This window comes from Paramormyrops kingsleyae, chromosome 13, assembly GCF_048594095.1.
Source record: "Paramormyrops kingsleyae isolate MSU_618 chromosome 13, PKINGS_0.4, whole genome shotgun sequence".
Classification (NCBI taxonomy): Eukaryota; Metazoa; Chordata; class Actinopteri; order Osteoglossiformes; family Mormyridae; genus Paramormyrops; species Paramormyrops kingsleyae.
The window spans coordinates 10309916-10323919 of NC_132809.1; the positions used below are offsets into that span (position 1 = coordinate 10309916).

Here is a 14004-nt window from a genome sequence, read left to right on the forward strand (position 1 = left end):
GAAGATAACAAGCTTTAACCAGCGGCCAGAAAGGCTCCTGCCAGTATAAGAATGCTGACTAATTGGCAGAGGCAGAGTTTCACAGATGCCCGGGCACCAAGAGCCCCAGCCGCCGGCCCCCCGTTTCAGCAGAACGTCACGTGACGCAGAAATAAATGCAGAGAGGGCCGCAGCCATCCGCTCCTTCGGGTTCATGCGATGGGTGGAGTGCCCACCATCACATTGAAGTGCCGGTCAACGCACGATTTAACAAGCCAGACGCGATTGGGTGGGAAAATGGGGGCGGAGCCATGCGCGGCTGAGAAACGTGTGGAAAAAGTTCTCCCTGTGATGCAGCCGGTTACATTACAGAAAATATATATAACATATAAAGCAACCCTAATTGAGCCCCCTCCCCCTCCAAAAAAAAATAAACACTCACCTTGGAATTTTACGACAGATGATAAAATTTTTGCTTAACGCAACGTTCTTTAACGCTGACAAGCCGCGCCCTGCCGATGCCCAGTAAATAATAAATTTACACCTCGCAATAAATAAATGGCGGCCGTGGTCGTAAGCCGCCCCCCCCACGGCTTTTTATGGTGAAGGTGACCATTCAGAGGCTGCAGGCCCTCTGTGCTGGGAGGCCATTTTCATTCATCAGAGCAGCCCCCCCCCCCACTTAGAGCACTTGAAGGACCTGTTAGAGAGCAGCCCCGGAAATGCGGCCACCGTAACACCGGTGTAGCAGACGTCCGGATACCAGGATTGGGTATTTGTGGCCGACACACTTCGTTTGATTTGACAATCTGACATATGTGTTTAAGGTAAGCAGCTCGACAGCAGGGGGAGGGAAGGATCAAAGCCCGCTCAACTACTTCTCTTCAATAAATGCTGAACGTATACACGGCACTAGAGTTTGGGGGCAGGCCAATTCTGGCTGGCGTGAAATAAAATCATTTCCATGCACCTGATTCTTTTGTGTTTTTTTTTTTTGCGGCGAAGCAGGTGTGCGAGAGAGCAACAGTGAACAATTAGTGTGAAATGCAAAATAAAACGTATCTTAATTAACAGCTATATCCAGCACAGGCTGAAAAGAGATAATCTTTCCCAGCCTTGTCAGAATATTAATTTCCAAGTGTTTAGTCTCCCTGGGTTTTTGAGATAAATTTCACGGCAGCTTCTCAGCTCCAGCGATGAGCAACAGAGTGGGAAACGGCAACCACAGGTACCGGAAGGCCGATAGAAAATATCACTGATCGGCCGGGAAAACCTCCGACGTCCGATTACATCGACAGCACATTCCTGGCTATGGGAGCAAGATGAGAAGCACCAATGTTGTCAGGCTGCGAAACGACCCTGATCGGCACCACCATGGGAATAGGAAACTCAGCTAGAGACGCACAGAGAGAGTGGAGAAGGCAAGAATGCAAATATTGGGGGGGAGGTGTTACCTGTTTGCCTCCCCATGCAGGAGGACTGGCCGCAGACATCACACGCATGATAACATACAGATATTCACAGGCCAAGCAAATATTTACACGCTGCCCCCCCCCCCCCCCCCCACTGCAAGTGTCTGTCCGAAATGACGGAGACTTAGAGTAACGCAAGCAGATGGTAACACCCAACAGGATAACAGGTTACAGCTAGCCAGATTAGGGATCGGCGGTGTAGTGGGAGTGTCGCAGCTGGGTGACATTTCCATCTTCCCTGCCACATTGTTAAGGGGACGCCTTTATGGTTCTTCCTAATGGTTTAATCCTACTGTTCACAAGTCAGATGAGTTCAAGGAGTCAAGCATGCATAATCTCCAAAAAAAGAGGCGACCGGAGGGAGTGTGGGGACACCCCCTCTACCCCGAGCCCATCTAAATTAATTGAACGATCGCCACCGAATGCCCTCAACCCCCCCGCAAGGACACCGTGTGGGGGCAAAAATATCCCCATATTTTCTCTTAATCACAGAGCTCTGCTATCGCCTCTTAAGCATATGACTGCTGGCACTTTCAGCACCCCTCATGCCCCCCCAGCCCCTCTCCATGACTGATTTCCTCTGACGGGGGACGTGGTTTGAGCCGTCATGTGGAAGCAGACATGAGCTTGGCTGAAGCTCTATTATTAAGGCAAAGAGATTAGACAGCTGCCCTGCCCCGCAGAAGGGCCTCTCCTCTCTGCGCTAACATACGGACCCTGGATTACAAGCTCTACTTGACCATTTAAATTACTGCAACAAACAGCCATGCCATCTGGGCATTATTACCATACCGTCCATGCCCCCACACACGCACTCCCTGCTCCATCCCCACCACAAGGCTCTCCATCAACAACAAGTTCTGCAAAGCAAATGTCGAGGAAAAAATAAATAAACGATGCAGGAACCAAAATAACGAAGCAGAGTCACCTTTATTTTTCATATGGCCAATTAGTGGGCAGTTGGCGATGCCAAATGCAGGCAGACAGGTGGGAGATGGTGAAGGTGTGGGCGGGGCCACCATGAAGGGGACCCAAAGAACATGATTTTTGGCATAAAAGTCAGACATAATCAAAGAGGAGGTGAGGTGGTATGATGTCAGAATGGTACACTGGCGTCTCACGTAACAGCGTGCAGCACAATCATCCGTACTGTTAACAATTAAATCAATTCAAAAGCAACAATCGGCATCTAGACACCAACATCACTGCAATTCAAATTCCACTGTATTCACATTTCTGTAATGACGCATGAATGAAAGACGGAAAATAAATTGAGCCAGCATGGCCCTCACCTTCCAACATCACCGCAAGGCAAAGAATGAAAGCAACGATTCGAAGAAATCTGATATGTTTTTCAAACACTAATTGACTTTTTGACTTTGCAAGGTGCAAATTCATTTTATGTCAGAACCAGTTTGTGGAAAAATCTTTTCTTGGAAGAATAAAGCAACAAAACATAAATATTTCCTTCTTGAAATTCCCTGAAGAAATAAAAAAAGATACTGGGGAGTATTTATTTTATTTTTAAATTATTTTAGGCAAAGGAGCGATACAGTATGCGGAGAAAAGTTCAGTGCAGTATTTTTTTATTTATTTATTTATTTTGCTTATGAATGGTTGAAGCTACTAGCTCCCAAGATAATCAATGCAGAGCTCGAATCCCCAAGGGGGAAGCCCCCCCCACCTTACACTTAACACCCTAATTAGGGGGCGTCCGTCTGCCCCGTCCGTCTGATCGACCCCCACTGAGCCAGCGGCTGGTCACACCCTGAGCCGGCACACCTACACCGGTGTACATGAACTAACAAGCAGGACTTAAATGACGGGAGGCTCTGAGAATCCCTCCTGAAATTAACTTGGGGTTGGGGGGGCGGGGGGGAGAGAGAACAATAAGCATATGACAGCGCAGATCTGTGTATCCTCACTGCAGATGATTTAAGGCTCCTTCTGGGGTTATGGAATTAAACACACATGAAAGAGCACTATTTGAAGTGACTGACTTTGTAATTATAAACATTTCAGGCTTTTTTTGTGATGAAATACTATGTCTGTTTTACACTCTTATTAGGTGTAAAAAGAAGATTCTATCATCACCAAATGACTCCTGTAATTATATGGTTACATGCGTCTACAACACTATAAGGAAAGCTATTTGAGAAGATAATTAGATTTATTTTATGTATCGCTTAAGGGGCTTGAAGTTGTGAAAGATAATATTGTTTTTGTCGTTTGACTATTAATTAATGATTTTAATGTTGGTAATTGTTCCGTTTTTCCCCCCAATGGGAAAATTTTGTGAACCTTCTAAGAAGAAGGGTATTTATATAGCAGGTTCTTTCCAGCGTGACCATTTTGCAAAATTCTGAAATTAATACACCAACAACATTTTTAATAAAAATGAAGGGATGAGTAACAAGTAGAGGCAGGACATAAGAATGAGGGTATAGTCTCCAGTGATCCAAAGCAGTTTAACTGAATATGATGAAGCACAGGTTTAACGCCACTGACTAGCAGTTTACTCGGTGAGCTCAGTTCTGAGGCAAATATACTCAGAAGTGTTTCCAACGGTAACGGGGCGGAGGGTAATGTTCCTGGCGGAGGGTCCCAGGCGTTTCGGCCCGGTGCCTCAGCCACACTTAAAGAGAGGTGTTGTGCCACCCACCCTGTGTCAGACTGGACCGGCGTCAGAACAAACTGGAAAGCGAGCCACGTCAGCCTTCCTGGGGCAGTACGCTCTGTACCACGCCTGGCCGAAGGGAGAGGCCCAGCCGGCCTGATCTTGTATTTTTGCATAACATTACTCACTTAAATAATTTTTATTAATTTAAAAATAACATTAATTATCTTTTTATTTAAAAAAAAAAAAAAAAAAAAAAACAGATTCAAAGTAAAGTTTGCGATGTTGGATGTTTGGCTTAAGTGGGCTAACGTGGGGAGATGGAAACCTGCATAAATTGCCTTATGGGAAATGTGAGAATGTTTCCACTCTGATAAGGATGGCATGGGTATATGGTGCTTTTGTGGTGGGATGGGGGCAGGGAGCTGATGTCGCTCTCATACCGTCCTGCTCGGTCTTCGTCATCTCCTCCAGCTTCTTCTGCTTAAGCGTATCTACCACGTCGGCCAGGCTTCCCTTGCGGCGTTCGGGTGTGCCGAAAGCAGAGCCCCCTAGCTGCTCCCCACGCTCCCGGGCCCCTTCCTCAGGCTTCTGTGGTGAGGTAGAGTTATTCCGGAACGAGTAGAGGGCGCACACTTTATTGCTGTCAGATTCCTGCGAGCAAACAAGATTGAGAAAACAGGAGCGATGGTCAGTTCACTTGTTAGCTTCTCACTGTCAAACCCCGCCCCCCCCACCCCTCCTTGCTGCATCTCCCCGTCCCAGTTTCCTGGCCATTTTAAAGCCCTAAAGAAAGCTGGCCAGTCGTACCACCGCACGCAGGAATCCAAACACACGTATTTGGGCTGGCTGTCACAGAGCATTAGGGCTGGCAATCCAAGCAAACACGCCTGACTAATGAGTTATGGCGGCCGCTCGGTTGAGTAATTCTGGGAGAATCCATTTAGGGATGTCGCGTGGCTTGGACGAATCCTTTAAAGCCTGACACCTTTACTCCTGCGTCCCGACTGCACACAGGACACAGGGGCCTGTTTTGGATCGAACCAGTGGACCACCACCGATCCACTATTGAGTTTCGCTGTGTTTTTGCCCCTGGTGACAACCTTGGTGCGCGTAAGCGGCGGGTTAATCCCTGGGAACGCAGTACCGCGCCAGAGCTCCTCACGGCGGCTGGCGCATGGCAGTGCCAATTATGGGCCCGGCACCACCACACAGACAGGCCAGACGAGGCACCAGCTCAGATCCTATGCTGATACTTGACCCGAATGTGAAGACCTTGGGCCCAGACCCGTCTCAGTCCCTGTTCCCCACCTCCCTGACTTTCCAAGGCACCTCTTCACATTTTCGGCATCGCGATTTTACCGAGAATCAAAACAGGTCACTGTGGTACAACACTACTGAGACTCGCAGATTGGCGGCACGTCCCACCGTGTTTAAACGATGTCAAACAGAAGGGGATGGGGGCTTGTAATTCCCACAGACACGCCAGGTGGGAGCTGCAAGCTGAAGCACGAGGAGAATCGCCCCGGCGAGCCCTTCTGCTGGAATCATGAGTATCTGGCTGCCTCTCCGCCGCACCCCCCTCCCGCCCTGGCCCAGCACCTCTGTGACCCTCCATGGCCCCGCGGCCGCTGCACTGATTAGTCGGCAGGGGGTAGAGAGTGCTTGCCGCGAGCGCGGCGGCTCCGGATAAATCAGCTGGCGTGAGTTCAGGGCACAGTCCTCTGCTGGTGCATGGCGGAGAAGCAGAGGCGGACAATCAGGCCTAATGCCTCAAACATTCTCCTCTGGCAGATGCATACCCCACCTCTGAGCCTGCCTGGGACTCAACAGCAGCACTGACACTGATGCTCACCCCACTCCCATAAACTGACACCGCCTGTCTCCATCCTTAGGGACTGACACTAACCCCTTAATATTTGATGGGACTGAAAATGTCACTTTACCTCCTATGGGACCTGACTGCAGGGATTAACACTGCCTCTGTACATTCACTGGGGATTGACACCATATATAAAAACACGGAGTATCGACTGATACCCCCTTTAGGCCCCCCAGAGTACCTCTGTACGTTCACTGGGGATTCACACTGCCAACAAACTGTGCAATAACTGTAAACATCAATTTACATATTTTTAAATTCAGGACCTTTTGCATTGTCACCTGAAGATAAAGATGATGGATATTTAAAGGTGGTATGGTTTGTGCACAGTATTCGAGATATTTAATACACCTATGTTATTATGAAGTAATCACTGCTTATAGTATATATAACATGGTCCCAGATAAAATTACCATGACTTACAAAAATGCATGAGACTGTTGATGTTCTGTAAATGTGTTGCCAGTCAACATGTAATGCATTTTGAAATAAAGGTTCAAAGTGTTTGAAAACAATTTCCACAGGAATTAAAGACCCAGGCGTGGTATGTTTGATATTTAAAGAAAGTGCAGTGGACCCAGCGAAAGGACGGCAGCATTTCCAGCTGTGTCGAAATTGCAATCATTATATAAAGAACAAAGAGAGTGAATCTAAACATTTCAACGTCAATGTTAAAAGGTTTATTTTTCATACAGCTAAAAAACCACAACGAGCAACAATGGGCAGGAATATGCACCACAAATTGATATAAATTAATTTATGATGCTTCTGTAAACTGTGTTAAGTGCTAGTCATGGGATGATGAGGGTAAGGAGTGACCTTTTTCCCAGAAGGCTGTGCTGTGCGCCGGAGGACTCTGTTCGCTACAGGTCGGCATGAAGGAACAGCCACCTGGCCTTTTCCCACACGGCATGCTGCCCCAGCCGGGCAGCGATCTGTGCCACAGCCGGCATCAAAGCGCCCTGTCCGCGGCGTGCCACTGGCCACGGGGGTGGGTGTCCACTGCCCCATTTATCCATCTGACTGGTAGTGCCATTGCGGTACAAGGCCCGCTGGACGGACTGCCCCCGCTTTGATTCAGGGAGTTTCCTGGCCTCCCCGCTGCGGTTCGCAAACCACCACACTCGGCCTGCCTAATTACAGAGCCCACATGGTTATCTGACACGGACCCGTCTGGGACATGTCGGGGAGCTGGGGAAGGGGCTCAAGATCCCAAAGGCCTGTAACACTACAAAGGGTTGGGGGGGTGCGGGATTTATGGAGAGTTCCCTGACCAGCAACAAACAATAACTCTCCGCAGGGGCCACGTCTGGGCCCACTGCCTTCTTCGTCTACGGAAATTTCTAGCACAGGGATATGGGGGCAGGCTGTGGGGACCGGGCCGTCCCGGCAGCCTCAAGGACTCTCTTCCACTTTCTCATTGTCTCGCTATTTATATACCGACACAGTTCGGATGACATGAAACGCAGTTCAGCGTGTCGCCATGCTGGTCCTCTCTCAGGATCGCAGGCCGCTTGCGATGGCTCCGACTTCAAAGGCCAGACGGCTTGGCAAGCCGCGAAGGTCTTAAGTCTCCATTGAAGCTGTTCGGGAGGTTCTGTCGAGCGTTCGTCCTTGGGTGGGTCACGCGGGGCACAGCGCCTTGAGGCCGCTGGGGTGTAAACACGAATACGTACGCTCAGTGTGTGTGTGTGTGTGTGTGTGTGTGTGTGTGTGTTGTCCACTCTTACTTTCAAGACCACAAATTTGGTTTTGTAACAAACGCGATTGTGGCTGTTTATAAAGAAGCATAGTTTACAGGAGTCACTGCTCATAAACTCATAATCCCATGCCCGGATGAAGATCAGTGTCAGGAAACCTGTGACCCAATCCCCGCCATTTCCCCCAAAAACGGCTGTGGAGAACCATTGTGACATAATCACTACAGAACCTGTTTGTCTTGACTTCCGGAATTTCCCTACTGAAATAAAACGATGGTGACTGAGAACATGATTTAGTGTCACCCAACGAGACAACCTAGCCCAAACAAAAAAATCACCTGGGTCTCACCAAAGTCCTACTGAGATGCTGGATCACGTGCCGCTGGCCCAGACCTTCTTTGTGCTTGATAAATCTCAATTAATAAACAGATAAATAAATAAAAGGCTGGCTCGGCCCAAGAGGGACAAGAACGGCAGGCTGAGATGAAACACACCTCAGCCTCAGAAGATGAAGAGGGAAGCGGAGAGGCATTGTCTTCACAAAGGAGACCCATGGTGCGCCGCCCGCAGCATCGCCAGCAGCACCCGGCCCTGCTCCCCAAAGGCAGCCGAGGAGCATCCAGCAGGAGCTCCACGCCAGAGGAGAAGGCGGGTGGCAGTGCTGCAGGGTCACCTGACCGGCCCTCATATATGTGCGCAATACTTGTGTTCAACAGACTGTGTGCAGCTTCACCTACGTGTATGTGTGAGCCCGAGTGTACCATCTCATCGAAAGGAGATACAAGATGGTCTATTCTTCACCTTCCATCCATCTCCTCCTATCTGTCTCGTTACAGAATCCTGGCACTTTGTGGTCGCGCTAAATCCTCGTAATCCTTCCTATTCAAATGGATGAAATCATCAAATATATAAAGTCTTCAGGGATCTATTCTCATTCTACGTCTCGTAACTCCCCAGATTTACTCCCGCTGTCTCTTTTATCGTTGGCAAATCACCACATCCAAAATCTCAGACTCGCTACCAGTGTACTCAGTTTAAAGCCAGGATCAGCGCGGTATCCTGCTCTGCTTACAGTCATCACAAACCAAATGCTCTTTGCCAGCCTGCAGACTCTTCACCATTTTGTCTTATTCAAGTCACATTATGCAACATGCCCTCAATTTATTTGACCAAGAAACCAGCAATATTATAGATATATAGCAAATCTACAATTTCTTGTCAATGATTCAGTACTGCTGTTCCCCCTAAGCATAGGACTGCTTAAGAAAATGGAACTTTGGGAGTACTTGAGAAGAGTTTGACATTGTGTTATTAAAATGTTCTCATGGAGTATCCATCCATCCATCCATCACCTCTTATCCAGTACAAGGCCATTGTGAGTCCGGAGCCTAATCCAGGAAACACCAGGTTGGTGGGAATGCCGAAAGAGATACCTTAGAGAAGGGGTGGGGGACCTGATCCATGGAGAGCCAGTGTGGGTGCGCATTTTTGGGATGGCCTCTCAATCAGCCTATAACAGTGGGTCCCAAGGACTGGAGTTGAGAACCACTGTTTTATTATTGGCTGATTGAGAGGCCATCCCAAAAACCCACACTGGCCCTCCATGGAACAGGTTCGCCATCCCTGCCTTAGAATAAATAATAAACATAGAATAAATAATAGAGATGCATGTATGTTGGGTGGTGATCATGCAGGTGTGCACACTCATGCATCTGCGTGCGCATTCCAGAGTACAAGCAGATATGCATACATGTGTGGCAGCATGTGGGGGGGCATGTGGGGGGGCGGGTGCGCTTGGCGAGTCACTCACCATCCGCTGCTGTGCCGTTATCATGTTGTCCCAGTCGGACTCAGGCGCGATGCTGTTGATGATGGGAAGCTCCTCGGGGTGAGCCTTCCCATGCAGCAGGCCGTGCGGGGGCATCTGGGGGATGCCATGGAGCTCTGAGTTTTCATCCTTGTCCCAGAGCAGGCGCTCTTGGCTCATGGCGTCCTCTCCGTCAGTGGCGGGGGCGAACGGAGAGGTGGCTTGCTTGGAAGACATTACTCTGCCAGGAACAGATGAGCTAAGATATAACTCTTCACCCTGTGCTGGTTTCCTAAAGAGCCCCGTATCTATGGCCATCTGCACAGATGGGTTACGCACCAGTAACAAAGGGGAAAAAAAACATAAAACCATAACAAACAAAGGCAGCATATGAAAGAGACTGCAGCTCTTCGAAGGGCCAATCGCTGAAAGGTCGAGGATTCCACCAAAGGAGGTACTCCGGGCAAATGCAGACAAGCCACTTTGTTTCCTTTCCACAAACGCTGCTCCACGAACCTACGCGTCCAGGGTGGCCTGAGTTCATGCCGGACTGGAAAAATTTTCCTGGTTCCTGAGCCCTGACCGATCACTTGGCTGAAGTGGTTTCAAACTCAGAGAGATCGGTATCGACACCCCGGCAAAGGTATGCAGCAAATTGGGAGTTAATCCTCTGTTTAATGTAAATGGATGTGCTGAGTGGAGGCTGGAGCGTCGCCGAGGCAGCCCCCCCCACCCCCATCCCCCATGATCACATGACCATGCTGCCGAGGGAGGTGGCTGTACAGTGCGCATTTGGTCTCGCATGCGACCCAGAAGAACAAAACACGGCACCGAAGCCTTAGATCGTGACGACGGCCTGAATTTGCTCTTCCAGTCAAAATGAAGATGGCTGCCTTATGATTATGCCTTGCTAATCGGCAGAGGACTGTGCCCCCAATCCGGTTCCCCTGTGAACTGAGTGGTCTTCCAGTGAACCGGACACTTCCGAGTTACGAACAGCACCTTTCCTCCTTTTGGTTTTAACTCGCCATCTTTAAATTAGCAAGGCATTAACTTTTTATTGCTGTAGTATTTATCTGTGCAAATAAATCCCGATTAAAGAGCCTAGGAATCAAAGGCCGGTGGTGACACGATTCAGGATGCGCACTGCCACAGGAACGGCGGTGCCCATGACGTGTTGCACGCGAGGGAAAATAATGAAGTTAATTTGAGGTTAAACAGCACTTCTAGCGGGCGGCCCGGCCTGTGCGTGGGATTTAACAGCTAATTCTGCTTTTCTCGCAATTAATGAGCAGGCTTTGAGACTCTGCCCTACAATGAATTAAACCAACGTGGGATCCTCTAATCTAATTATGTACTTGGGAGTTAACAGCTGAATTATATGGCTTTTCTACAATGAAAAATACAGTGTGAGCGGCTACACGGTAAACCTCAGGGTCCCCACACTGTAATCGGTCTTAATCTGCGCTGAATACTTATCATAAGTCCAGTCTCTGTGGTCTCCCTCCCAGAGGGATGCAAATTCTGGAATTTTCCTACAATTTCAAAGGTCTTTATGGCAGAATGGAGCAAGGGCATGTTTATCAAAGATCTTCACTGGGGGGCAGGTACTTTCCAGCAATCCTTCCAAAAGATGTCTTGTGTTCCCTGTTCCAAGGAAACAAAAACTGGCTGGTCAATGTCACCTGCTCAAGCTAATCAAATTGACTTGTTTCCACCCATTCTGGGCTGGTATTTGGGCAGCTCCGACACCCCGCTCACAAACCAGCTGTGTCAGCTCCTACTGGAGCCAAATGAAGCTCTGCATGCTTGTAAATACGGGCACCAGTTACCCCCACAGGCTGACCAGGGTCACTAGGTCTGCCAGGTAAACCTGTGGAGTCACACACACACATGTGTGCTGTTTCCCACTTTTTCAGGGGCTGGACAATAGTGGGATGTGTTAATCACATCGGCCACTGCAGCTGTGTAAACAGCCCTTGGGTTTGCGGGGGGAGGGGGGGGCTGTTTTGGGAGCTGTTTTCTTAAGCAGGGCTGAGGGGTTCAGCCCTCCATTTTAATCAGCCAATAAATTGTTTCCTGTAATTACATTAAATAGAAAATTATCTCAAAATTGAGACGGTTAATTGAAAATCAAAATTCATCGCAAAGTTCCGAAGTTGAATGCAAGCTGAGCATGATTGTGAGGGTGGTGGGGACTTCAGGGGGTGAGGGGGGGGGCTGCATTTTTATTCATAGCTCTAGAGGGCCCTGACTTCCAGAGCGGAAAGTGTGCCATCAACGGAGCACAAGGGAAAACAAAGTATGTCTTTTGTATCAAAGCTGAAACCGAACGGTGTCATTTTACCGCTGAGAAATTCAGAGTCCGGGGCCCATAACATGTGCTGGCCATGTGCCCACCAGAGCACGTGAGGAGGCACCGCGGATCCACACAGGAGATTAACACTGAAGATTAACACCAGAGATTAACACCACCGATCCACACCGCAGCTCCTCAACATCGTTTTTCAGTCAGAGTTAATAATTTAGCAGGAGTGCCTTGGGTGCTGGGATCTGGGGGGGCTTCAGGGGTAAGGGGCTGTTACACCGGCTACGTATACATGCTAACAAGTGCAGAGCTCAGCTGAAAGGGGAGTGATGTGACACCCCGCCATCTATGCCCAGCTAGAAAGAGCATCATAGGTCAGATGAATATCTATCAATCAGTCCCTCCTCCTCTAAATGTACTATTAAGCATGTTTGAAAGGCAGTGCAAAGAGAAAGGTGGATGGTTTTTGGGGGTGGATAGAAAGTCCTGTGCCATTCTGAGAAATTAAGTCATATAATTCAGCAGAAAATGCAAAGTTAATGTTGTTGGCTAATATGGACACTGTCAGCCTTTCCACAAAAGATATTAATCCATCCATCTACCCACCAAAGTCGGTTTTCACACATTGAGACCATACATACACACACCCCCCACACACACACACAAACACACACACACACCCAACAACACTATTTGTTTACGAACTGAATAAAGATGGCATGTCAGGTACATCTGCCCTATCTGGTATGTCTCCCTCAGGCTATAGCGTTACAAATTCTGAACATGCCCCCCCCCCCCCCCACCTACTTATACAACAACAACAAGCAGCTGCCAAACCACACTAATCGATAGCCTCATGAATTACAAGCCATTCCCTTGGTCGGCAGGCCAGTGCCCCACCAGGGAAGAAAACAGAATGGAGGGAGGGAAAAAAAATTAAAAAGGCCTATATTTAGCTGACAATGTTGGTGCCACCATATTTATGGGGCTTTGAGCGGGGGCTCGTGTGGCCAGGAATGTTTCGACTCAGGACTCCCTGCCTCTGATAGTATTTCATGGCGCAACAGTCCCAGTTTAATTGGTTAGCATTACAAGGCTGCGCGCTGAGCCGCCATCGGGTCTTGTGACTGGCCCATGTGTCCCCAGCTAGATCCCATTTCCTGCCTTATCGCAATAAGGTCCGACACAGAGCCCATGGGCCAGCCCTCTCATGCTGTTGACCTTTTATAGACAATGGCGGTAAGCGACCCGCTCAGCCCCCCTGGCCCACGGGTCACCACCAGAGGAAAATATTAGCTTCCTGGTGCTGCTGCCGCCACAGGAGGGACGGGCGGGGGGTGGCACTGCAGGAGAGTGCAGACAAGGGTGCCATTGTCCCGGGACGTAACGACAGGGAAACTGAATTGGCTAAGCTCGGTTTATAACAGAGCCGTGAGTTTCCACGAGTCAGAGGAGCCACATACAGATGTAAAAAAGAAAAAAAAAAATGCACACGCGCACACCGGGGCCACGAGGAAAATCACTACGGCCGTAAAACAGCGTGAGCTGCTTGGCCTCACCGCGGTAGGAGAGACGGGACGCGACGGGACGCGGGTGGAAGATGCCAGGTGAGCCCCGGCAGGCCGTTGTCGCGTGTCACAGATGAATAAACAGACAACAAAGCAAATGAAGACAGACGCCCACCCCCTCCCCCGGCATCGATTCGGTGCAGGGCGAGCGTTATTCTGCAGCATAAGCATGAGGTAGAAAAAAATGAACATGGCAAGCCTTAGAGTGGCCATGGGGGTGGGGGGGTGTGGAAGGAACACACTTCTGAGGCCGCCAGTGGCAAGAAACGGTGAAGTCTGTCAGGCTCATGGGGTCATTTACACCAAACACTGCCACATTAAACACCTTTTAATCCCTGTTCTTTCATCGCACGAGCTTAAGTGACACCAAAGGAGGCTGGGTTTCATATTTAAAATATAAATATAAATATAAATAATTTTTTTAAATATTTATGTTTTAAATTTACTTACAATATTAAAATACACAATTACGACACACGCAAATTGTTTAACTCCTAGCATCGTAACCTCATGGCCTTTGGCACTGTAGCCTCCTAGCATCGTAACGTCATAGCCTTTGGCACTATAGCCTCCTAGCATCGTAACCTCATGGCCTTATAGCACTGTAGCCTCCTAGCATCATAGCCTCATAGCCTTATAGCACTGTAGCCTCCTAGCATGGTAACCTCATG

The 14004-nt window shown here is 48.9% G+C and overlaps 1 protein-coding gene across 16 annotated transcripts in view; it reads right to left on the bottom strand.

Annotated features, from left to right (window-relative positions):
* Positions 1-14004, bottom strand: part of LOC111842589 (SRY-box transcription factor 6) — a 154969-nt gene that overhangs the window by 87623 nt on the left and 53342 nt on the right. For 13 of the 16 annotated variants that reach the window (XM_072698154.1, XM_072698152.1, XM_072698160.1 and 10 more), the window contains 2 exons: positions 9461-9698; positions 4512-4722 (listed from right to left, as the gene is read on the bottom strand). The exons of the other annotated variants lie outside the window; for them this stretch is intronic. In XM_072698154.1, the coding sequence (XP_072554255.1) occupies positions 4512-4722; positions 9461-9694 (445 nt within the window). In that variant the 5' untranslated portion in view covers positions 9695-9698. The remainder of the gene's footprint in view (positions 1-4511; positions 4723-9460; positions 9699-14004) is intronic. 16 annotated transcript variants of the gene reach the window in all.